At 38.6% G+C, this 23982-nt stretch overlaps 1 protein-coding gene and 1 pseudogene across 3 annotated transcripts in view; one reads left to right on the forward strand and one right to left on the reverse strand.

The window, feature by feature from the left end:
* Usp34 (ubiquitin specific peptidase 34) overlaps nt 1-23982 on the forward strand; it is a 226835-nt gene that overhangs the window by 55941 nt on the left and 146912 nt on the right. For all 3 annotated transcript variants that reach the window (XM_048352847.1, XM_048352848.1, XM_048352849.1), the window contains 8 exons: nt 5107-5232; nt 5403-5532; nt 8054-8089; nt 8756-8886; nt 9134-9759; nt 14869-15083; nt 19247-19362; nt 19452-19579. In XM_048352847.1, coding sequence (XP_048208804.1) covers nt 5107-5232; nt 5403-5532; nt 8054-8089; nt 8756-8886; nt 9134-9759; nt 14869-15083; nt 19247-19362; nt 19452-19579 — 1508 coding nt within the window. The remainder of the gene's footprint in view (nt 1-5106; nt 5233-5402; nt 5533-8053; nt 8090-8755; nt 8887-9133; nt 9760-14868; nt 15084-19246; nt 19363-19451; nt 19580-23982) is intronic.
* On the reverse strand, nt 10303-10954 carry LOC125356411 (annotated as a pseudogene).

Genomic DNA, 23982 nt, shown 5'->3' on the forward strand with positions numbered 1-23982 from the left:
TTGATGTCATTGCTTTAGTTTAGGTGCAGAGGTGAATTCCTTACATTTTATTCATCTTTCTAGGTATACTTTTCATCTTTTTTGATAACTACTTAAGGATAATGTGATGGATTATGGGCCTACACCATGGCATTTTGTACTTTCTGAATTTACTTTCATAATATGCACATCTAAAAAAGCACATCTATTTTCTTGCTTCATAGGATTTCATGATTGTTTTTTTCTTAAAGACCTTGCCACTTAAATATAACCAAGATCCTTGATTATGACTTTTTTTAGTGGCTAATTGGAGATAAGAGGCCATAATTTCCTGCGCAGGCTGGTTTTGAACCAGGATCCTTCTATCTCACCCTCCTGAGAAGGATTTCAAATATGAGTCACCAGTATCCAGCTGAAATAAATTAAATTTAATTTTTGGTTGATCATGGGGCTTGAACTCAGAGCCTACATGTGGTCCCTGAGCTTTTTTTATTCAAGACTAGGACTCTACTACTTGAGCCATTTTCAGCCCTTTAGGGTGGTATCTTACTGGAGATAGTTTTATAGTCTTTCCTGGCCAGGCTGGCTTTGGCACTGGCACCTGGCTGATCACCATTTTAAAGTAAGACCTATAAAACATGACTTACTCACTTTTCCTTAAAGTATTTCTAGTTTTAAATTATTTGTTTGTGGGCTGGGAATATGGCCTAGTGGCAAGAGTGTTTGCCTAGTATACATGAAGCCCTGGGTTTGATTCCTCAGCACCACACATACAGAAAACGGCCAGAAGTGGTGCTGTGGCTCAAGTGGCAGAGTGCTAGCCTTGAGCACAAAGAAGCCAGGGACAGTGCTCAGGCCCTGAGTTCATGGCCCAGGACTGGCCAAAAAAAGTAAATAAAAATAAAAAATAATTTGTTGTGTTTCAATGGAGAACAAATAGAATTGAAGTCAATGGTAGTTTATACGAACTCTTATATGTCATTCTTTCTGATGGAAGTATAGAATTCCATTGTGATATACTACATTTTCTTGATCCATTCATCCACTGAAGGACATCTGGGTTGTTTCCATATCTTAGCTATGGTAAATAATGCTACAGTGAACATGGTTTTGCTGGTGGCATTAGTGCAGGCTAGTTTGTGGTCATTTGGGTAAATGCCCAGAAATGGGATTGTTGGGTCATAGGAAAGCTCTATGTTTATCCTTTCGGGGAATCTTCTTCTCCATGCTGCCTTCCAGAGTGGTTGCACGAGTTCACATTCCTACCAGTGGTATACTAGCGTTACTTTTTGGCTACATTCCCACCAACATCTGTTACTATTAGGTTGTTTTGTTTTGTTTTGTTTTTTTGCCAGTCCTGGGCCTGGGCCTTGGACTCAGGGCCTGAGCACTGTCCCTGGTTTCTCTTTGCTCAAGGATAGCACTCTGCCACTTGAGCCACAGTGCCACTTCTGGCCATTTTCTATATATGTGGTGCTGGGGAATCGAACCCAGGGCTACATGTATACGAGTCAAGCACTTTTGCCACTAGGCTATATTCCCAGCCCACTATAAGTTTTCTTGATAATGGCCTTTCTAACTAGTGTGAGGTGAAATGTAAGCATTATTTTGATTTGCATTTTTTTTATGGCCAGAGATGTTGAATATTTCTTCATGCATCTATTGGCCATTCTTCTTCTTTGGAGAAGTCTCTCTATGTCTTTAGCCCACTTATTAATGGGATGTTGTTTCTTTGACGATATGTTATACACAATGGAATTCTATGCTTTCATCAGAAAGAATGACATTGTCCCATTCATAATGAAATGGAAAGACTTGGAAAAATAATACATTAAGCAAAGTAAGCCAGTCCCAAAGAAACATAGGTTGCATGGTTTCCCTCATTTGTAATAACTAGAATACATCTATAAATGTACAAGTTAATCCAAGACAAGTAATTACACTTTTGCACGAATAAACAGCATTTGTAAACATTTACACACAAAGGAGGATATTTTTTTTCCAGGTTCTTTTTAAAAAAATTTTATTAATTAAATTTTGTTGACAAGGTGTTGTGCAAAAGGGTACAGTTACATAATAGGGCAGTGCGTACATTTCTTGTGATATCTTACACAAAGGAGGATATTGTTAGGAGAGGATCACAGTGGCTCAACAGCTATGTGTATATGACCATATAAAATGATGCTTATTGAAATGAACTCCAAGAAATGGAAACAAGACTTATTTTTTTATTGTACTGTTTGCAGTTATTTATTTTTTCTTGCTTTTTTTTCTCCTTTGTTTTTTTTTTCCCCTTTGTCACTGCTTTTGGTTTCTGTACCCTTTGTCTTGTATTTGAATTTATCTGATTTGGGGAAAGGAAGAGGATTGGGACAAAGGGTGAACCAATTCAACAGTGATAGTCACTAGATACTATCTATGTTAGAAATGAACTTTACAACTCCAGGCCTGGGGCAGGGTGTATGTGGGACTGGGTGGGGGAGTGTTCTGTGGGGAAAAAGTGGGAGAAATTGAGAGAGGGGTAACACTGTTCAAAAAGAACTGTACCATTACCTTACTTATGTAACTGTAACCCCTCTGTATATCACCTTTACAATACAATTTACGTATCAAAAATCAAAGTCTTACATAGAATTTCTTTAATACTACTTAGGTTTATTTTACATTCTGCTTTGGAGTATGCCTGTGCATGTTTGCTGTGATATCATAGACAGACAGCAGGAGAGAATTCATGTGGTTTATATTTATAAAATATAAAAATGTTTTAGAGTAAAATGTTGATTTTCTAATAGACATGTGTTGGAGATAATATGAAACCTTAGTTCTTTTACCTTTTAGAGCTCCCCTTAATCACCGATCTGTTTGTTTCTTTGATTTAGCAACTTTGTGGTTGTAAAATACATTCATAATGATAAAGTATTTGGTACTTACATTTTCATAAATAGCTGGAATATGGGCTAGTGGCAAGAGTGCTTGCCTCATATACATGAAGCCCTGGGTTCGATTCCTCAGCACCACATGTACAGAAAACCGCCAGAAGTGGCGCTGTGGCTCAAGTGGCAGAGTGCTAGCCTTGAGCAAAAAGAAGCCATGGACAGTGCTCAGGCCCTGAGTTTAAGGCCCAGGACTGGCAAAACACACACACGCACGCACACGCACACGCACACACAACATAGATATTTTTCTAATATTTGCATATTGCTGCTTTTTGTAATGTCTTCCTATTTCTTGCCTGTTACTGAAACTTTGTTGTTGTTTTTTTGTTTGGTTGGGTTTTTTTGCCAGTCGTGGGGCTTGGACTCAGGGCCTGAGCACTGTCTGTGGCTTCTTTTTGCTCAAGGGCATAGTGCTACTTCTGGCCGTTTTCTGTATATGGGGTGCTGAGGAACCGAATCCAGAGCTTCATGTATAGGAGGCAAGCACTCTTGCCACAAGGCCATATCCCCAGCTTGCCTGTTACTTACCACATAGATCTTGTCTTCTTTTCTTTTTTTGTGGGGGTGGTGGTAGTGGTAGTGGTAATGGGACTTGAGCTCTGGGCCTGGGAGTTGTCCCTGAGCTCTTCAGCTCAAGGGTAGCATTTTACTACTTTAAACCACAGTGCCACTTCCAGTTTCCTGGTGGTTAATTGGAGATAAGAGTCTCCCAGACTTTCAGATCTCAGCCTCCTGAGTAGCTAGGATTACAGGCGTGAACCACTGGAGTGACCCAGCTCATAGATCTTTTGTGGCTTTTTTTAATAAGAGATTTTAATAAGCACTTAAAATAAGTGTTAGGTAAGTGTCTTTTAAACATGAGATACATACCAGAAATTTTATATTGCTTTTTTCTCCATTAATTTATGATTTGTAATTTTAGTTATTTAATTTTTTTGGTCTTGGGGCTTGAACTCTGTGCCTGAGCATTATCCTTGAGTTCCTTTTGCTCAAGGCTAGCACTCTACCACTGAGCTACAGTACCACTTCGAGCTTTTTCATGATTAAATGGAGATAAAGAGTCTCACAGACTTTCCTGCCCTGGCTGGCTTCAAACTGAAAGCCTGAAGTCTCAGCCTCCTGAGTAGCTAGGATTATAGGCGTGAGCTGCCAGCTCAACTATTTGTAATTTTATACTTGACTATATTTTAGTCTTTTGGGGATGAGGGTGGGGATGCCAGTCTAGGGACTTGATCTCAGATGATAGGCTCTCTGTCCCTGAGCTTTTATACTGAAGGCTAGTGTCCTACCACTTGCATCATGATGTTTAGTTGGAGATAAGAGTCGCTCTGACTTTTCTGCCCATGCTGGCTTACGATCTTGATGCTTTGATCTCAGCCTCCTGAGTAGTATTGCACATGTGAGCCACTGGTACCTAGCTATCTTAGTCTTTAAATAATTTTATTTTGTTTATTTTATTTTGTGCTGGGGATCAAATGAAGATCAGGACCTCTGATACATGATATAAGGGATCTCCCAATGCACTTTAACCCCAGTTCCTTAATTGCATTTAATATTAATACCTATATATAAATTTTACCTACCTTCTTATTTGGAGTCTGCAAATTTACTCTGTAGGCTTTTTGCAGTCAAGAGATTAAATTTGCAGTTGCAGGGTGATGGATTATATTTATAAGATGCTTTGTTGAATGGCAACTCCTTTATACAACTATTTAAAAGGTAATAAAAATTTTTAAAAAGAGATTAAGCTTGTAGTTTGGATAAGATAAATTAATAAGTGCAATTTTCTTTTCACTGATTTGTACTACCACTTATGGTATTTGATAATTAGTATTTTACCAATACATAAAAATTAGCATATAGGCCAATTTCCTGACTGCAAACTGTAACTTTTTTTTTTGGCCAGCCCTGGGCCTTGGACTCAGGGCCTGAGCACTGTCCCTGGCTTCTTCCCGCTCAAGGCTAGCACTCTGCCACCTGAGCCACAGCGCCCCTTCTGGCCGTTTTCCATATATGTAGTGCTGGGGAATCGAACCGAGAGCTTCATGTGTAGGAGGCAAGCACTCTTCCCACTAGGCCATATTCCCAGCCCAAACTGTAACTTTTAAATACTTTATATATATAGTGAACCTTTTCCTTTTTTTAATGTGAGTAATCATCCAGAACTATTTTCTCTTCTTTTATTTTGTAGTTGAAACATTGTAGTCGGTACATTCATGACTTATTTCCATCACTCATCAAAAATTTGGATCCTGTACCACTTAGACATCTCCTTAATTTGGTCTCAGCTCTTGAGCCAAGTGTTCATACTGAACAGGTAATATATATAGATATAATGACAATTTTTTTTCTTGTTCATTGATGGTTTACCTTGCTACTAAGATCATTTGGTAGCTTATTTAATTATTGCATTTCAGTTATGTATTACATTTAGTACAGTGTTGCCAGAAAACTTGCAGTTTAAAAAATTTTCTCTCTCTTTTTAAGACATTGTACTTGGCTTCTATGTTAATTAAAGCATTGTGGAATAATGCACTGGCAGCTAAGGCTCAACTGTCCAAACAGAGTTCTTTTGCATCTTTATTGAACACTAATATTCCCATTGGAAATAAAAAAGGTTAGTAAAATGTATTATTGAATTTTGAAATTTTTGTGTAAATTTTGAGACTGTGACTGAGATTTGAAGTCTTTTATGCTTGTATTGGTTGCTCATTCCTATTCTGAAAATCCTAAATTTAAAATGGTCAAAAATTCACAACTTTTAGTTGGACGGTGGTGGCTCACACCTATCATCCTAGCTGCTAAAGCAGCTGAGATCTGAGGATTTGTAGTTGGAAGCTAGACTGGGAAGGAAAGTCAATGAGATTCCTATTTCTAATTACCCACTCCCTCCCCCTGGAAATGGAGCTCTAGATCAAGTATAGAGCATTATTAGCCTTCAGCCTAACAGGTTAGAGACACCACTTAGCCCCCAAGTTTAATCCTCCAAAACCAAAACTTACAAGTTTTGAAGGAAGACATGACACCACTAGTGGAAAATTCCACGTTCTCTATGGCCTGACAGATTTCTGTCAAATCACAGGTGTATTAAAAATGTATCAAACTACCTTTAAGTTGTGTTATTAGCCTGAAGATGGGTGTGTAGTACACAAGGTATATAGGAAAGGAAGCAAATGAATTTTGTGTTCTCTTGAGTCTTAGCCTCAAGGTATTTTATTACATGTATGCATATATTTTAAAATTGGGAAAGTTCAAAAATGCAAAATATTTCGAGGCCTAAGATTTTCAGATAAGAGTCACTTATCTTAACATTGTCTAAATTTTGAAGTTTCTAATGTAATGAAAGACTATATATGAATGTGTTAAAATGTTGTTTGTTACTGTTTTTGGTTTACCCTTCAGGTAAAGAATGATAATTAAATTTCAGTAGTTAATTTTCTCATCTTTTGTTTTCTTTTCTTTTTTTTTTTTTAATTTTAAATAGTTTTTTTTTTTTTATTAATTGGACATAAATTTTTTTACAAGGTGTTGTGCAAAGAGGGTGCAGTTACATAGTAGGGCAGTGTGTACATTTCTTATGATATCTTACAACCTGTTTTTACATTGTATATTGCATATATTTCTTTTTTTTTTTTGCCAGTCCTGGGGCTTGGACTCAGGGCCTGAGCATTGTCCCTGGCTTTTTTTTGCTCAAGGCTAGCACTCTGCCACTTGAGCCACAGAGCCACTTCTGGCCATTTTCTGTATATGTGGTGCTGGGGAATTGAACCCAGGGCCTCATGTATATGAAGCAAGCACTCTTGCCACTAGGCCATATCGCCAGCCCCTCATCTTTTTTTTTTTTCATCTTTTTGTTTTCTTAAAAAAAACAAAAAATCTGGGGACTGGAAATATGGCCTAGTGGTAGAGTGCCTGCTTTGCATACATGAAGTCCTGGGTTTGATTCTTGAGCACCACATAAACAGAAAAAGCAAGAAATGGCGCTGTGGCTCAAGTGGTAGAGTGCTGGCCTTGAGCAAAAAGAAGCCAGGGACTGTGCTTAGGCCCTGAGTTCAAGCCCCAGGACTGGCAAAAAAAAAAAAATAATAATAATAATCTGCTGCTAGGCGCCATGGCGTTACTTATGCCTACAATCCTAGCTACTCAAGAGGCTGAGATCTGAGGACTGGAGTTTGAAGCCTGCCTGGGCAGGAAAGGCCCATGAGACTCTTATAAATGACTCAGAAAAAGCTGGAAGTGGCACTGTGGCTTAAGTGGCAGACTGTAAGCCTTGAGTACAAAGAGTCTCAGGGACAGCACCAGGGCCCAAGTTCAAGCCTGAGGAATGGCAAAAGTAAATACATAAAAAAGTAAACCTGCTGTGCACTGGTGGCTTATGCCTGTAACCCTAGCTATTCTGGAGACTGAGAACTAAGGATCTCAGTTCAGAGCCAAGTCTTGTGTGTGCGACTAATAAACCAGCAAAAATCTGAAAGGGGAACTGTGACTCAAAGTAGTATTACAGTGATAGTCTTGGCCTCAAAAGCTCAGAACAGTGCCGGGCCTCTGAGTTCATGCCCCAAGATTGACTAACAAACAAAAGAACAACAGAAAAACCTTTCTGTGGAGATTTTTTAAGATTAGAACATAATAGTCCTTCTCTTCCTTTTTTTTTTTTTTAATATGTCATGTGCTTTCTGTGTATCTTTCAAATATATAACTTTTAAGGACTCTTTCCCCCCCTCCCCCCTTAATGCTGGTGGTAATGGGGCTTTACACTTTTGGTTGACTCATTCAAGCCATACTTCCACTCTTACTTTTTGCTGATTATTGGAGATAAGTGTTTCTCAGAATTTTCTGCCTGGGCTGACATGGAACTAGAATTCTCAGATCACAGTCTCACTAGCCTTACAGATAATGAATGAGCCACTTGAGCCTAGCTTCAAGGACTTTTCTAAAATGTGACATATTTGCACCCAGCTTGTGTCTTCTGACTTTACATACTATTCTTCTAGGGTTTTCTGAGTTAGTTCACACAACAACTTACAGGTTTTCCCATCTGTGTCTTGTTTTACTCTGTTCTATGAACAATAATACACTGGTCCAAAGAAGCTCAGTGACTTAGAATGTTTCCTTCCTGTTTTTTCCTTTTTCTTCAGAGGAAGAAGAACTCAGAAGAGCAGCACCATCTCCTTGTAAGTTGTGTCTTATATATGCATGAAATATGATATAATTTTGATGATTTGGGGGATAGTTTGATAGTAATATGTTAGTATCAGAGTCATATATATTTCATTCTATAACCTACACATAAATCTAGTTATCCATTTTACCTCTTTTATCCCTTCTCTCCCTCCCTGTAAGAAGGATTAAGTACAGAGATTCTAGCTTGCTAGGCAAGTGAACTACTTATCGTTCCTTTCCACTGACCTACACCTCCATCCTTTTTAGAAAGGATTGCCAAATGGGGCTGGATATAGTGGCACACCTATAATTCTAGCTACTAGGATGGTAAAGATAAGAAGATTGTGGTTTTATGTCAACTGTTGCAAAAGTTAAAGGGACCTTATTTCAAAAACAATGTAGACATGGTACATTTCTATAATCCCTGTTACTCAGGAAGTAGAAGTAGTATAATCTTGGTCCCAGGGTGGACTGGAGAAAAGCACAAGGTGCTAAGTGAAGAAGAAACTATAAAAAGCAAAAGACTTGGGAATGTGCCTCAAGTGGTAGAGCATTTACAAATTGTGATGCCTTAAATTCAGTCCTCATTAGAAACAACTGACCCATCAAAAAGTTTGTCTACTAGGCAAACACTAATAGAAATTAGAATTAAAAAATTTTAAACTTACTTTATATAGGGTCACCTGCAGCAAGCCCTCAAAGCAGTGATAATAGTGATACACATCAAAGTGGAGGGAGTGACATTGAAATGGATGAGCAACTTATTAATAGAACCAAGCATGTGCAGCAGCGACTTTCAGACACAGAGGTATGTAAATAGATTTTGCCCTTTTAACAGGATTTGAAATATTTCCATCATGTTTATCATTTGTACTGAGAATATAAATATAATCCTTGTTGAGTTTTTCCCTCTGGTGCTTTTGACATTGAAGTTTTTTATTGTTCACAGAAGGACAGTACTATGAGAGCTGTTGAGAAAAGCACAGTGTGTTGATAACAATTATGGTTTTTCTTCCTAGTTTAAAATTTTTCAATGCATTTGTTTATAAATACAGGAATCCATGCAGGGGAGTTCTGATGAAACTGCCAACAGTGGTGAAGATGGAAGCAGTGGTCCTGGTAGCAGCAGTGGACATAGTGATGGATCTAGCAATGAGGTCAATTCTAGCCACGCAAGCCAGTCAGCTGGGAGCCCTGGAAGTGAGGTACAGTCAGAAGACATTGCAGATATTGAAGCCCTTAAAGAAGAAGAAGATGATGATGATCGTGGTCACAGTCCTCCCAAAAGCAGTTGTGGAACAGATCTTCGAAACAGAAAGTTAGAAAGTCAAGCAGGCATTTGCTTAGGGGAATCACAAGGTCTATCTGAAAGAAATGTCACAAGCAACGGAACAGGAAAAGACTTAGTTTTTAACACTGAGTCTTTGCCCTCAGTAGATAATCGGATACGAATGCTTGATGCCTGTGCTCATTCTGAAGACACAGAACATGATCTTTCAGGGGAAATGAATGCTGCTCACATAGCACAGGGTTCTCAGGAGTCTTGTATCACACGAACTGGGGATTTCCTTGGGGAGACTATTGGGAATGAATTATTTAATTGTCGCCAGTTTATTGGCCCACAACATCACCACCACCACCACCACCACCACCACCACCACCACCACCACCACCATGATGGGTAAGCCTGCTTAAAAATAAAATATTTAACATATTTCTTAGGGAAATATTATAGGTACTTCTTAAGTCTTTTTATTTTAGATTAGTGCTGTGCATGTAACAGCTACGTACAAAAAAGTTATAAAATTGTCCTTGGTTTTACAATGATAAACGAAAACATTAAAATTCTCCAATCAAACAAGGTATGCAAGGATTTTTGTTGTTTTTTTCTTTTTTTGTTAAAACAGTGAGAGCAAAATAACTTACTGAAATATAAAGATAAAAGCTGAATGAGCATGCCACTAATGGAGAAGGGGGATATTTTCACAGAACCAGTATTTTTCCCCATCCCATCTCCATTTGATGTCAATCAAAATATACCATTGCCCATTTAGGTTTTTTTTTTAAAAAAAAGGAAAAGAAAAAAGAAAAGTAGTATGCTTGTGCACATACACCAGTTACTTTATGTACAATAAAGGAATGGGGAAGGGGAAAATGAAAGAATAGAGAAAACTACTGTAGTAGTCAGGTTTGGTGGAACCAAATTGCAGTTTTCTAGTTAAGAATGTATTCTTGGTCTATAAGAACAAAGTTCTGGAGCAAAGTAGCAGGTTCCCTTTCTTAGTAGACACCTCCTGTCTGCTGCTGGAACACATCAATTGTATCTTCATCCTCCATTTCCAACTGTGCAGGTGTGTCTGTTTCATTGATTGGCTGCCCATCAAATCGGAATCTGATCTGCCTCATCGATAAACCCTGTCTTTCACAATAGGCTTTCATTAGTTTACTAAGTGGTGTATGCCTCTTAATCTTTTTTATTTTTTTGGCCAGTCCTGGGCCTTGGACTCAGGGCCAGAGCACTGTCCCTGGCTTCTTTTTGCTCAAGGCTAGCACTCTGCCACTTGAGCCACAGCGCCACTTCTGGCCATTTTCTGTATATGTGGTGCCGAGGAATCGAACCCAGGGCCTCATGTATACGAGGCAAGCACTCTTGCCACTAATGCCTCTTAATCTTAAACTACACCACAGAACCATCCTGCCCGCCACCTTCAAATTAATATGATCGTTGTTCTCAGTCTTGACTCCTTCCTTGGGCTTTTTGTTGGCCATCGCGAGCGCCGGAGTCTCCTCAGATGCCGCTTCACAAAAGAGGCCCCCGGTCCGCACCGAACGAGCACACAGGCAGCACTACAGCGGCTGGAGGAGGTGGCAGCGGTGGACGATGCGGAGGGCGCGCACACGTCATGCGCCCCTTATTAGATTTTTATAGTTCTCATTAAATAGGTCCGTCACGTCCTTGGTTAGGTTGATCCCTAGGTACTTTATTCTTTTTTTGGCTACTGGAAATGGTATTATTTCCATTTCTGCTTGTACATTGCTGGTGTACAGAAAAGCTGCTGGCTTTTGTGGATTAATATTGTATCCTGCTACTTTGCCAAAATGGTATATTAGGTGTAGGAGTTTGGGGACTTGAGTTTTTTGGGTCCTTCAGATATAAGATCATGTCGTCTGCGAATAGGGATAGCTTGATTTCTTCCTTGCCGATGTGGATCCCTTTGATGTCCTCCTCCTGCCTTATTGCTATGGCTAGGGATTCCAGCACTATGTTGAAAAGAAGTGGGGAGAGTGGGCATCCTTGTCTTCCTGAGTTTAGGGGGAATGATTTAAGTTTCTCTCTATTTAATATGATGGTAGCACAGTTGGTCTGTTGTATATGGCTTTTATTGTTTTGAGGAATGTTCCATTTATTCCTGCTCTCTCCAAAGCTTTTAATAGGTATGGATGTTGTATTTTGTCAAAGGCTTTTTGGGCATCGACTGAGATAACAATGTAATTCTTAATTTTAGATCTGTTTATGTGGTGAATTACGTTGATTGATTTACAGATGTTGACCCATCCTTGTGACTGTGGGATGAAGCCTACTTGGTCATGATGTATGATTTTCTTGATCAGTTTATGGATCCTGTTAGCTAATATTTTATTGAGGAGCTTTGCGTCTGTGTTCATTAGTGATATTGGTCTGTAGTTCTCTTTTTTTGTTGGGTCTCTGCCTGGTTTGGGAATGAGTATGACATTATCTTCGTAGAATGAGTTTGGGATTTCTCCCTCTGTTTCTATTTTGTGGAAGAGTTTGAGGAGTATTGGTATTAGCTCATCACTAAAGGTTTTGTAGAATTCGTTGGTGAATCCATCTGGGCCTGGGCTTTTCTTTGTTGGGAGGTTCTTGATTACCTCCTATATCTCACTGTAAGTTATTGGTTTATTTAGTTGATTTATTTCTTCTTGGTTCAGTTTGGGCAGTTTGTACTTCTCTAAGAATTGATCCATTTCTGTAAAATTATTGTTCTTTGCTGAGTAGAGGGTTTGGAAATAGCTCCTTATGATTGTTTGAATATCGTGTGTATTTGTTGTAATTTTTCCAGTGGAGTCCTGATTTTACATATGAGTCTCTTCTTTTTTTGTAATTCTTGCGAGGGGTCTTGTCAATTTTATTTATTTTCTCAAAGAACCAGCTTTTAGTCTTATTTATTTGTTGAATGGCCTTTCTATTTTCAGTCAGGTTTATCTCTTCTTTAATCTTTGTGATCTCTCTCCTTCTAGTCATTTTAGATTTGATCATTTCTTGTTTCTTCAGTTGTTTTAGTGTCATTGTGAGGTTATTCACCTGCTTTGCTTCCATTCTTTTAATGTGAGTGCTGAGGGCAATGATCTTGCCCCTCAGTACTGCCTTAGCTGTATCCCATAGGTTTCTTTGTGATGTATTTTCATTGTCGTGTGGCTTATGAATTCTTAATTTCATCCTTAATTTGGTCTGTGCCCACATGCATTGTTTTCTTTTCTTTTTAAATTGATTTTCTTTTATTTTGGTGTTGCTTCTGAGCTTTGTACTCAGGGATTGGGTACTGTCCCTAGGCTTTTTTTGCTGAAGGCTAGTGCTTTACTATTTGAGCCACAACTTCTAGCTTTTTGGTACTTAATTGGAAATAAGAGTCTCATAGAGTTTTCTGTCCGAGCTGGCTTTGTTGTGATCCTCAGATCTCAGCTTCCTGAGTTCCTTGGCATAAGACAGCAGCATCCAGTATCTTTATTTTACTCTCTATAATATCAATGTCAGTGTTTCCTAATCTTGACAATGTAGATACTTTGGACCAGATAATTTTTGGTCTTGATTCCACAGCAATGAGACCCCTGTTTTGTGCATGTTTAACAGCATACTTTTTTTTTTTTGTCAGTCTCTAAATGCTAGTAGCATTCCTTTACTTGTAACAACAAAAGTGTTTAAATTATCTTTATTATTAATTTTTGGTGGGTCTGGAGATGGACTTGGGACTCTTGTACATGCTAATAATAGCAAATGCTCTACAATTGAGCTGTATACGCTGCTCAAAAATTGCCTTTATAGACATTTGGTTCCCATTAGGGACATTTGGAAATCAGCTCTAATCAAGAATTGTTAATGTCTAATATTATAGATGTTACATTAAAAATTGATCCCAAAATTCCTTATTAATCCAATTATTCCAAAGCAGTTAACTTCATTATATAACTTATGTGTGATATATTCATTCAGTTCAGAACATTACAGTATGTCCTTTATATTTGACATTCAACTCATAATACATTTTTGAGAAATTATATCATTAACTCTGTATATCACTTTGACAATAAATAATTTTTAAAATTGCTTTGTTTTTTTTTTTTTTTTTTTTTTTGCCAGTCTTGGGGCTTGAACTCAGGGCCTGAGCACTGTCCCTGGCTTCTTTTTACTCAAGGCTAGCACTCTACCACTTGAGCCACAGCACGACTTCCGGCTTTTTCCATGTATGTTGTGCTGAGGAATCGAACCCAGGGCTTCATGTATATGAGGCGAGGACTTTACCACTAGGCTATATTCCCAGTCCCTAAATTTAAAAATTGTATCATTAGATTTTGTAGGTTTACTCCATAAGACGTAATTTGTTTTTTTGAAGCCCTTTGTTTTCTGTGTATATTGTTACTTGTGAGTCTCTAAATTAACACTAAACTTCCACGTGTTATTTTGTTACTTGCCACTATATCCTTTAGAATACACAGTGCAGTGTGTTTTGGAAGTGTTTATTGTTTATTATACCTTTCCTAAGTTAAAGGAAATTTATTGGGAGACAGTTTCTACACAGTAAACCCAAGGTTTTGTACATGCTGATTTGCATCATACCACTTCCAGTACTTCCAAATTAATATTAAATATATCTGTTATAGCCTTAAATTGGAATGTTTTTCTGTAATTGTGAATAAATGAAAGCAGACTATGTTGTAACTTTGATTTTATAGAATGAGCTCTACCAGTATATTGATCTTACCTACAAGTTCTTTGAAATAGTTCAAATGAGGTGTGTGTGTATACCTCATTAGAACAATTTGAAAAAATCTGTCTCTATCTAGTAAAACATAAGCTGGATGTATATTATAAAATTATGAAGTAATTGTAACATTTATATTTTTGCAGGTTTTTATTTTTATGCTGGTCCTGAGGTTAGAACTTAGGGCTTTGGTGCTGTCCATGAGCTTTTTTCTGCTGAAGGCTAGTGCTCTACCTCTTGAGCCAGAAATCTACTTAGACTTTTTGATGGTCAATTGGAGAGAAGATTCTCACTTTCCTGCTTTAAACAGTGATCTTCAGGTCTCAGTTTTGTGAGAAACTATGATTTCAGGCATGAGCTACCAGCACCTTGCTGTTAGGTGTCCCGTCTCCTCCAAGAATGGAAGGGTGATTAGTGGAGATTGAATTTAGGTCCTCACACTTTGTAGACAAGCACTCTACTACTTGAATCATGCACCTAGTCCTTTTGCTTTTTAAGTTTGTTTTTCTCAAAATTTTGTGCTTTTGCTCAGGACAGCTTTGATCAACAGTCTTTCTACCTCTGCTTTCTGAGTAGCTAGGACAGCAAGTATGTTCCATAGTACTTAGCCTTCTTTATAGTTTTGTGTGAAGCTGTTAGTTAGGATCACATGCTCTTAGAAAACTTGGTTTCCTGTACCCCTTTTAGAGGTGAAATAGCATTGTTGTGTTCCTGATTTTGTTTTAATTTGTGCCAAATATTTTAAGAAAAATTTTAAAGTCCCTAAAGTTTGTGATTTCTCTGTGTTACAGGCATATGGTTGATGACATGTTAAGTGCAGATGATGTTAGTTGCAGTAGTTCACAGGTCAGTGCAAAATCAGAAAAAAATATGGCTGATTTTGATGGTGAAGAATCTGGATGTGAAGAAGAATTAGTTCAAATTAATTCACATGCAGAACTAACATCTCATCTCCAACAGCATCTTCCCAATTTGGCATCTATATACCATGAACATCTTAGTCAAGGTAAGACTTTATGATAAACTATTACATCTTGAAAACAGATAATTTATTACATTGTTTAAAAGAATTTGCAGTCAATTGTATAGTGAATTTCTATAGAAAAAATGACTTCTACATAGTAATTTACTTTCCAATAGAATGAAATTATTATGAACATTTAATCATGAATGAATGTAAATATTTTTTGTAGCGGGTACCAGTACTGAGGTTTCAACTCAGGGCCTGGAGCTGTCCTTTAGCTTTTTGTGCTCAAGGCCAGAACACTCTCACTTAATCTACTCCTCTACTTCTGGCTTTTTTTTTTTTTTGCCAGTCCTGGGGCTTGAACTCAGGGCTGAGCACTATCCCTGGCTTCTTTTTGCTCAAGGCTAGCACTCTACCACTTGAGCCACAGAGCCCCTTCTGGCTTTTTTTCTATATATGTGATGCTGAGGAATCGAACCCAGGGCTTCATGCATGCATGGCAAGCACTCTACCGCTAAGCCATATTCCCAGCCCCCTACTTCTGGCTTTTTAGGGTGGTTAATCGGAAATGAGAGTCTCACTGTAGTTTTTGCCTGCCTGTGCTGGCTTTGAACTGGTATTCTCAGATCTCAGCCTCCTGAGTAGCTAGGATTATATGCATGAGCCATCAGTGCCTTTGTATGGCCTATGTTTTTATTGAGAGGTGTTCGTTTGGGGAAGAATGCAAATTAATAAGTAAGAAAATTACAGACTGAGGGCTGGAAATATGGCTTAGTGTTAGAGTGCTTGCCTTGTATACATGAAGCCCTGGGTTCGATTCCTCAACACCACATATATAGAAAAATCCAGAAGTGGTGCTGTGGCTCAAGTGGTAGAGTGTTAACCTTGAACACAAAGAAGCCAGGGACAGTGCTCCAGTGCTCAGGCCCTGAGTTCAAGTTCTAGGACTGGCAAAAAAAGAAAGAAAATTACGGATTGATACTTTAGAAAATACTTGGCTATATTCTATTTTATTCTCAGAAATCTTAGAACCTAGCTGTAATAGATTTCATATCATCTCTATGAATGATTCTGTCCCTATGAAGTGTGTATGCTGGGCAAATCTGTAAAATAAAGTAGATTTGTACTTAACCTGACGACAAAAAGAATTGGAAGAAATAAGGAGAGAGCTCTGCTAAAGAGAAAGTTATTTCTTTTTTGATGATGAAAATGTTTGAGAAAAGATCATTCTAATCAGTCAAAATTGATCTTAATAGAATATGATCACACAAGGATGAGTGGAGAATAGGAAAGCTAAAGAGCAATAGAGGGCATATATATCTCTAATTTTATCACTTAAAAAGAGTCTGAGAGGTCTGGGAATGTGGCTTAATGGTAGTAGAGTGCTTGCCTAACATGCGTGATGCCCTGGGTTTGATTCCTCAGTACCAATAAACAGAAAAGGCCAGAAGTGGTACTGTGGCTCATGTGGTAGAGCACTACCCTTGAGCACAGAGAGGCTCAGGGAGAGTGCGCAAGCCCTGAGTTCAATCCCCAGGACGCCCCTCCCCGCCTCTTCCCCCCACCCCCCAAAAAAAAGAGTCTGAGAGAGCCAGGCACTGGTGGCTTATGCCTGTAATCCTAGCTACTCAGGTGACTGAGATCTGAGATTCAAAGCCAGCCCAGGCAGGAAAGTGTATGAGACTCCAATTAACCACCAGAGAACTGGAAGTGGTAGTGCACTATCCTGGAACAGAAAAGCTCAGGGACACCACTCAGGTCCTGAGTTCAAAACCCATGACTGATTTTTAAAAAATCGTCTGAGGCTGTTGAGGCTACCTAGCAAGATTCTCCCCCCCCCCCCCCAAAAAAAAAAGAAGCCAAGGGTTTGACCCAGATGGTAGAGTGCCTGAAAGCAAATCCCAGTACCACAAGTAAAGGTTATAGAGAAGGCCTTCCTCTAATACCAGCAATGTAGAGGATGAAGATACAAAGATTTTGGTCTGAGGCCAGCCCAGCTTTGTGCAAAAGCACAAGATGCTTTCTAAAAGTTAAAGTAAATGAAAAATCAGCTGGGGTATGACTCAATTGTTAAGAGTGTGAGGCCCTTAGTTCACGCCCCAGTACTGCCATAAAAAGCAGAAGATTGGAAATTTCAAGAAGGGCAAAAATATGGAAGTGAAAAATAGTTATAGAATTAGTTTAAAGGCTTTATGTAACCCCTTGCTTGATTAGATACCATCAACACACTTAAGTCGATGAAATAGTTTTGGGGATGACAATGCTTTATCATAAAAGACCTTATTCTTCCCAAACTTTAGAGACCTAGTGTTTCTAGATTTTCCTTGTAATTCAGGTAAACTTACCTTGACTTTTTTTTTCTTTCTGTAGTGTTGTGGTGGAGTTGTTAAGAAATAGGGTTGAAGTCATTAGGTTGAATTTGATTCAATATTACTAAGTTGTCACTTTTTAATCCCCACTTTCCTTTATTTAGTATTTTAGAAACTTTTAATAAGTGAGTTAAGGGGCTGGGAATATGGCCTAGTGGTAAAGTGCTCGTCCCGTATACATGAAGCCCTGGGTTCGATTCCTCAGCACCACATACATTGAAAAAGCCGAAAGTGGTACTATGGTTCAAGTGGCAGAGTGCTAGCCTTGAGCAAAAAGAAGCCAGGGACAGTGCTCAGGCCCTGAGTTCAAGAAGCCCCAGGACTGGCAAAAAAAAAAAAGTGAGTTAAAAATTGAATAAAATTATTAGGTCAATTTTGGTACTTAACTATATCACCTAGTAAGACAAACACATTTACATTTGGGAGCAAGGCATGTTGTGTGCATGTAGTCCCATACATCAGAAGGCTGATGGAAGAAGATCACTGAGTTTAAGAGTTTCAACTCAGCCTGTGTAATATGGAGATACCTCATCTTAAACATTTTTTAAAACACAGGCAGAAAATTTTGACAAATACGTCATAAAAGATAAGTAGAAATTATTAATTATTTTTGTTTGTTGACAGTGGTCATATACTTAGTGTTTCATATGTGGTAGGCCAACACTACCCTTGATATTCTTTTTTTTTTTTTGGCCAGTCCTGGGCCTTGGACTCAGGGCCTGAGCGCTGTCCCTGGCTTCTTCCAGCTCAAGGCTAGCACTCTGCCACCTGAGCCACAGCGCCCCTTCTGGCCGTTTTCCATATATGTGGTGCTGGGGAATCGAACCAAGAGCTTCATGTGTAGGAGGCAAGCACTCATGCCACTAGGCCATATTCCCATCCCGTACCCTTGATATTCTTATAACACTCCTTTTGCCTTAAGAGTATATTCCTTTTTTGTGTTTTCCTAGAAATTAAACCTAAGACTTCATACGTTCTAGGCAAGTGCTCTACCACTGACTTATATCCATAGCCTACCCAATAAATACATTTTTTAATGTTTAGTTATCTGGGAAATGCACATTAAAACCATGGAAAGATACTACTACACTCATATCAGAATTGGGTTTCATGGTAAAGCTGTTTAAAATTAAAACAAAACTAATTTTGATTATTGTAACAATTAGTCATGTACTTAAAATCTGATTTGTTATAATAGAATCTTTAATTGAATTTGAGGGGTTATGAAAGACCAGACAGAAAAAAATATCTAGAAGAATATAAACTAGTTAAGGAATTATTTCTAGCACCACTGCCTTCTTTATTTTTGAGTTGAGTATCCAACATTTACATGCAGTTCTCCTAATAAGTGAAAAACAGTCATATTTATTGATAATGGAAAGATTTACTTGACTTTACCCTTAACTCTAAACTTTGATTTATTTTTAATTAATGTGTTTTTTTTGCCCATCATGGGACTTAGACTCTGGGCCTGGGCATTGTCCCTGATCTCTTCAGCTCAAGGCTAGATTTTTTTTACCACTTGAGCCACGGCTCTACTTCCAGTTTTCTGGTGGTTAATTCAAGATAAGTGTCTCAACAGACTTTTCTGCTTGGGCTGGCTTTAAACCACAATCCTCAGATCTCAGCCTCCTGAGTAGCTAGGATTACAGGTGTGAGCCACCAGTGCCTGGAAATTTTCTTCATAAATGAAGTAATTGATTATAATTTTATGGTCTAAGAGAAGCTTTATTCTTAAACTTTTCTTTTGGTTTGTTGATGTTATTAGTACTTTTAATTCTAAATTTCATTCAGCTGTATTCCTCTATAGTGTGTTGCGTTTTGCCCCATCAGGACCTGCTGTGCATAAACATCAATTTAACAGTAATGCTGTGACAGACATTAATTTGGATAATGTTTGCAAGAAAGGAAACACTTTGTTGTGGGATATCGTGCAAGATGATGATGCAGTAAGTAATGTAATAAGTCCAAAATTGCATAGCATTACAGCAAAAATGATTGGGATAAATCATAACCTTATGTATATGCATTTTTTCAGGTTAATCTTTCTGAAGGACTTATAAATGAAGCAGAGAAACTTCTTTGTTCTTTAGTATGTTGGTTTACGGATAGACAAATTCGAATGAGATTCATTGAAGGTTGCCTTGAAAATTTAGCAAACAACAGGTAAAGAAGAAGTTAAAAAAATGCTTACATGGTTGTCATGCTTCTTGTGACATAGTTCTTTTTGATTAGGTGTTTTGTTTTCTCATTTTAATGTGCCTTTATTAATATTTTAAATATTTATGGTTTTCATACTAAGTTTAAAAACAGTTCCCTCAGTTGTCAATATTTTCTTGATGGTGTGTTTCTTGTTTTTCATCACTTTTCACAACCCTTAATAAGATCTCCAACATTGGAAAAAGGAACAATAATACTTTATGTTTCTGGGAATACAATTACGATGATGTTGTGTCTAAATTGCAGTTATATGTCCTTGGACTGTCCTGTGCTATATATACAGTTAAATCCGGAATGAATGAACCTTAAGTTAAATGGACACATTTTATAATCAACATGCGCCTCCATGTTTGTGAATCTTTTATCTCACCTTTGGTGGTATTAAAGCATAAAATAATTCATGAAGTTGAGTACATAAAATGTGTACATTTCTCATGTCTCTCATTTTAGTAAATGGCAACCAAGATTATGTGTTTGACAGGAGTCTGCAGACTGTATCTGACAGGAGTTTGATGATACAGAAAATAGAAGGAACTAAAAAAATTGAATAGCAAAAAATCACCTGAGTAAAAAATGGTTGTAAATAGAGATGTCTCAAAAGAAGACACCAGTGGCTCACTCCTGTAATTCTTTTTTTTTTTTCTCAAATTTTTATTATCAAACTGATGTATCACTCCTGTAATTCTTAGGTACTTGAGAAATTAAGAATAGGATGATCGAGGTTTGAGGCCAGGCTGGGCAGAGAAGTGAAGTCTCCATAGTTCAGCAGTCTTAACTCCAGCCTAGCAAGCCTGAGGCTCTTTGTTCAAACCCTCTAGTTCCACCTCTCCAAAATAAAAACAAAAGAACAAAAGTGAGGGGGCTGGGAATATGGCCTAGTGGCAAGAGTGCTTGCCTCATGTACATGAAGCCTTTGGTTCAATTCCTCAGCACCACATATATAGAAAAGGCCAGAAGTGGCGCTGTGGCTCAAGTTGGCAGAGTGCTAGCCTTGAGCAAAAAGAAGCCTGGGACAGTGCTCAGGCCCTGAGTTCAAGCCCCAGGACTGGCAAAAAAAACAAAACAAAAAACAAAAGTGAACGTCCAACTTCTATAACAAAAATGTTCCTAATTACTAGTTATCAGAAGGCCAATGCAAATAAAAAAAAGCACACTGAAATATCACTTCACATCAGGAATCGCAGTTATCAACTTGATATATTGACTCAAGCTTGTAATACTAGTTCACTTGGGAGACAGATCTGAGAATTGTGGTTTAAGGCCAGCTTGAGCATAAAAGTTCACTAGACTCCCATTTCAGTCAGTGTCTATGTATGGTATGTATCTGTCATTTGAACAAGAAGAGATACACAAATAGGATCACAATTTAGGTTAGCCCAAGCATACCACAAGACCTGTCTTAAAAGTAACCATCTCAAAAAGGAGTTGGCAGAGTGTCAAAAGCGGTAGCATGCCTACCTAGCAAACACAAAACCTTGAGTTCAAGCCACAAAAATAGAATGGCTCATATTAAAAAGGTGAAAGACATTAAGTACTACCCAGGCTTTGGAGAATAAATGGAAACCTTATTTGCTATTGATGGGAATGTAAGTTAGTATAATTATTAGGGAAAACAGTATGGAGGTTTGGCAGTTAAAAGAAAAAGAAGGGGCTGGGGAGATAGCCTAGTGGCAAGAGTGCCTGCCTCGGATACACGAGGCCCTAGGTTCGATTCCCCAGCACCACATATACAGAAAAATGGCCAGAAGCGGCGCTGTGGCTCAAGTGGCGGAGTGCTAGCCTTGAGCGGGAAGAAGCCAGGGACAGTGCTCAGGCCCTGAGTCCAAGGCCCAGGACTGGCCAAAAAAAAAAAAAGAAAGAAAAAGAAAAATATATCTACCCTATGATCCAGCAATCCCATAACTGGGTATCCAAAGGAATTGAAATAAGTATGGTAGAGACATTTATACTCCCATGTTCCTTTCAGCACTATAGTAAGTAATAAAAGGAAACAAAAGTTTATATTAATGGGTAAATGATAAAGAAAATGTGATAAAAATACACAAAGGAATATGCTACTTATTCATGAACAATAAGGTAATATAAGATAAGCACTACTTTATCTCACCATATGTGGAATCTAAAAAAGCTTATCTTAAGAAGTTGAGAGATGGGTGGGGAATATGGCCTAGTGGCAAGAGTGCTTGCCTCGTATACATGAAGCCCTGGGTTCGATTCCCCAGCACCAAATATAGAAAATGGCCAGAAGTGGCACTGTGGCTCAAGTGGCAGAGTGCTGGCCTTGAGCAAAAAGAAGCCAAGGACAGTGCTCAGGCCCTGAGTCCAAGGCCCAGGACAGCCCCCCCCCCCAAAAAAAAAAAAAAAAGTTGAGAGCTAAGCCTTGTACTTGTTATTATTCTGGTAATCCTGTCTACTCTAAGCCAGCAGCTCAAAGCCAGCCCTGGCAGAAGAATCCCCTAGAGACTCTTGTTTGTTTGTTTTTTAGTTTTTTTGCCAGTCCTGGGGCTTGAACTCAGGGCCTGAGCACTGTCCCTGGCTTCTTTTTGCTCAAAACTAGCACTCTGCCAACTTGAGCCTCAGTGCTACTACTTCTGGCCTTTTCTAAATATGTGGTGCTGAGGAATCGAACCCAGGGCTTCATGTATATGAGACAACACTCTACCACTAGGCCATATTCCCAGCCCCTTGTTCCATTTTCTGATATAGCACAATTTTTTTTTTTAATCTTGGTTCTTGAATTCAGCCTGGGCACTATCCCTGAGCTTCTTTGCACTCAAGGTTAGTGCCCTAACACTTTGAGCCACAGTGCCAATTCTGGTTTTCTGGTGGCTTATTTGAAAAAAGAGTCTTACCAGCAGTTGTTAAACCTTCGTCCCTCCATTTCTTTGCCACCCCCCTCCCCCCGACAAACAAACAAAAAAATTTTAAAAAACGCTTAGGGGCTGGGAATATAGCCTAGTGGCAAGAGCGCTTGCCTCGTATACATGAAGCCCTGGAGTCGATTCCCCAGCACTACATAAGACAAAAAAGGCCAGAAGAGGCACTGTGGCTCAAGTGGCAGAGTGCTAGCCTTGAGCAAGATGAAGCCAGGGACAGTGCTCAGGTGCTGAGTCCAAGCACCAGGACTGGCAAAAAAAAAGAAAAAAAACTCTTGTTTTTATTTCTTAGAGTTCATTTCTATAAATATTATTTTATATGACTATAGACACATAGGAATTGTGCCTTTGTGTTCCTCCCCTAAGAGTATCATATACACTTTAAAAATGTTTTATTGGTATTATAATGATGATGTACAGGGGTCTGGGAATGTAACATAGTGGTAGAGTGATTGCCTTATATTCATGAAGCCCTGGGTTTGATTCCTCAGTACCTCATAAACAGAAATAAGCCAGAAGTGGTGCTGTGGCTCAAGTGTTGGAGTACTAGCCTTGAGCATAAAGACGCTTGGGGACAGTGCCCAGGCCCTGAATTGAAGCCCCCACACTGACAAAAAAAAAAAAAAAAATGATGTACAAGGGTTTACGGTTACATAGCCCAGGTAAAGTGTAATTTCTACTTGGATAATATCATCCCTTCCTTTCTCTCTTCCAGTTTTTCCCTCCCTTACCCATAAGTTGTATAGTTCATTTTCAACATTGTATCTAGTACCACCATTTCCTTTGTTCACCCTTTTTCCTTCCTTTTTTGTCCCCTCTTATCCTCTCAGAGACAGATAAAACAAAAAGAAAAGAAACCAAAAACAATAACAACTCTTTTCCATTTTCTGGAGTTCATTTTGATAAAAATTACTTTATATGATCCGATGTACACAAGCATTATACCTTTATGTTACTCTCCTAACAGTATCTTCCTTTGGTCTCACTGTGTGTGAATGAATGCCTAGAGTCCTGTATAATTTATCTTGTATAATTTATCTTATACTTTTTGATGAGAGGTAATAATTGACATAAATTTTTTTATTGGCATCTATGCTAATATGGATTGTTTACTTTTTTTTTTTGGCCAGTCGTGGGCCTTGGACTCAGGGCCTGAGCACTGTCCCTGGCTTCTTCCCGCTCAAGGCTAGCACTCTGCCACTTGAGCCACAGCGCCGCTTCTGGCCGTTTTCTGTATATGTGGTGCTGGGGAATCGAACCTAGGGCCTCGTGTATCCGAGGCAGGCACTCTTGCCACTAGGCTATATCCCCAGCCCTGTTTACTTTTTGTGAAGCAAAAAAATTATGAGTTTCTTTCTGAGAAAGAAAACTAAGCCTGGGCGCGGGTGACTCAGCCCAGTAATCCAAGCTACATAGAAGGCTGAGATCTGAGGATGGTTCTTCAAAGCAAACCTGGGCAAGAAAGTCTGTGAG

The sequence above is a fragment of the Perognathus longimembris genome, chromosome 8, assembly GCF_023159225.1.
Source record: "Perognathus longimembris pacificus isolate PPM17 chromosome 8, ASM2315922v1, whole genome shotgun sequence".
In the NCBI taxonomy this organism is placed as follows: Eukaryota; Metazoa; Chordata; class Mammalia; order Rodentia; family Heteromyidae; genus Perognathus; species Perognathus longimembris.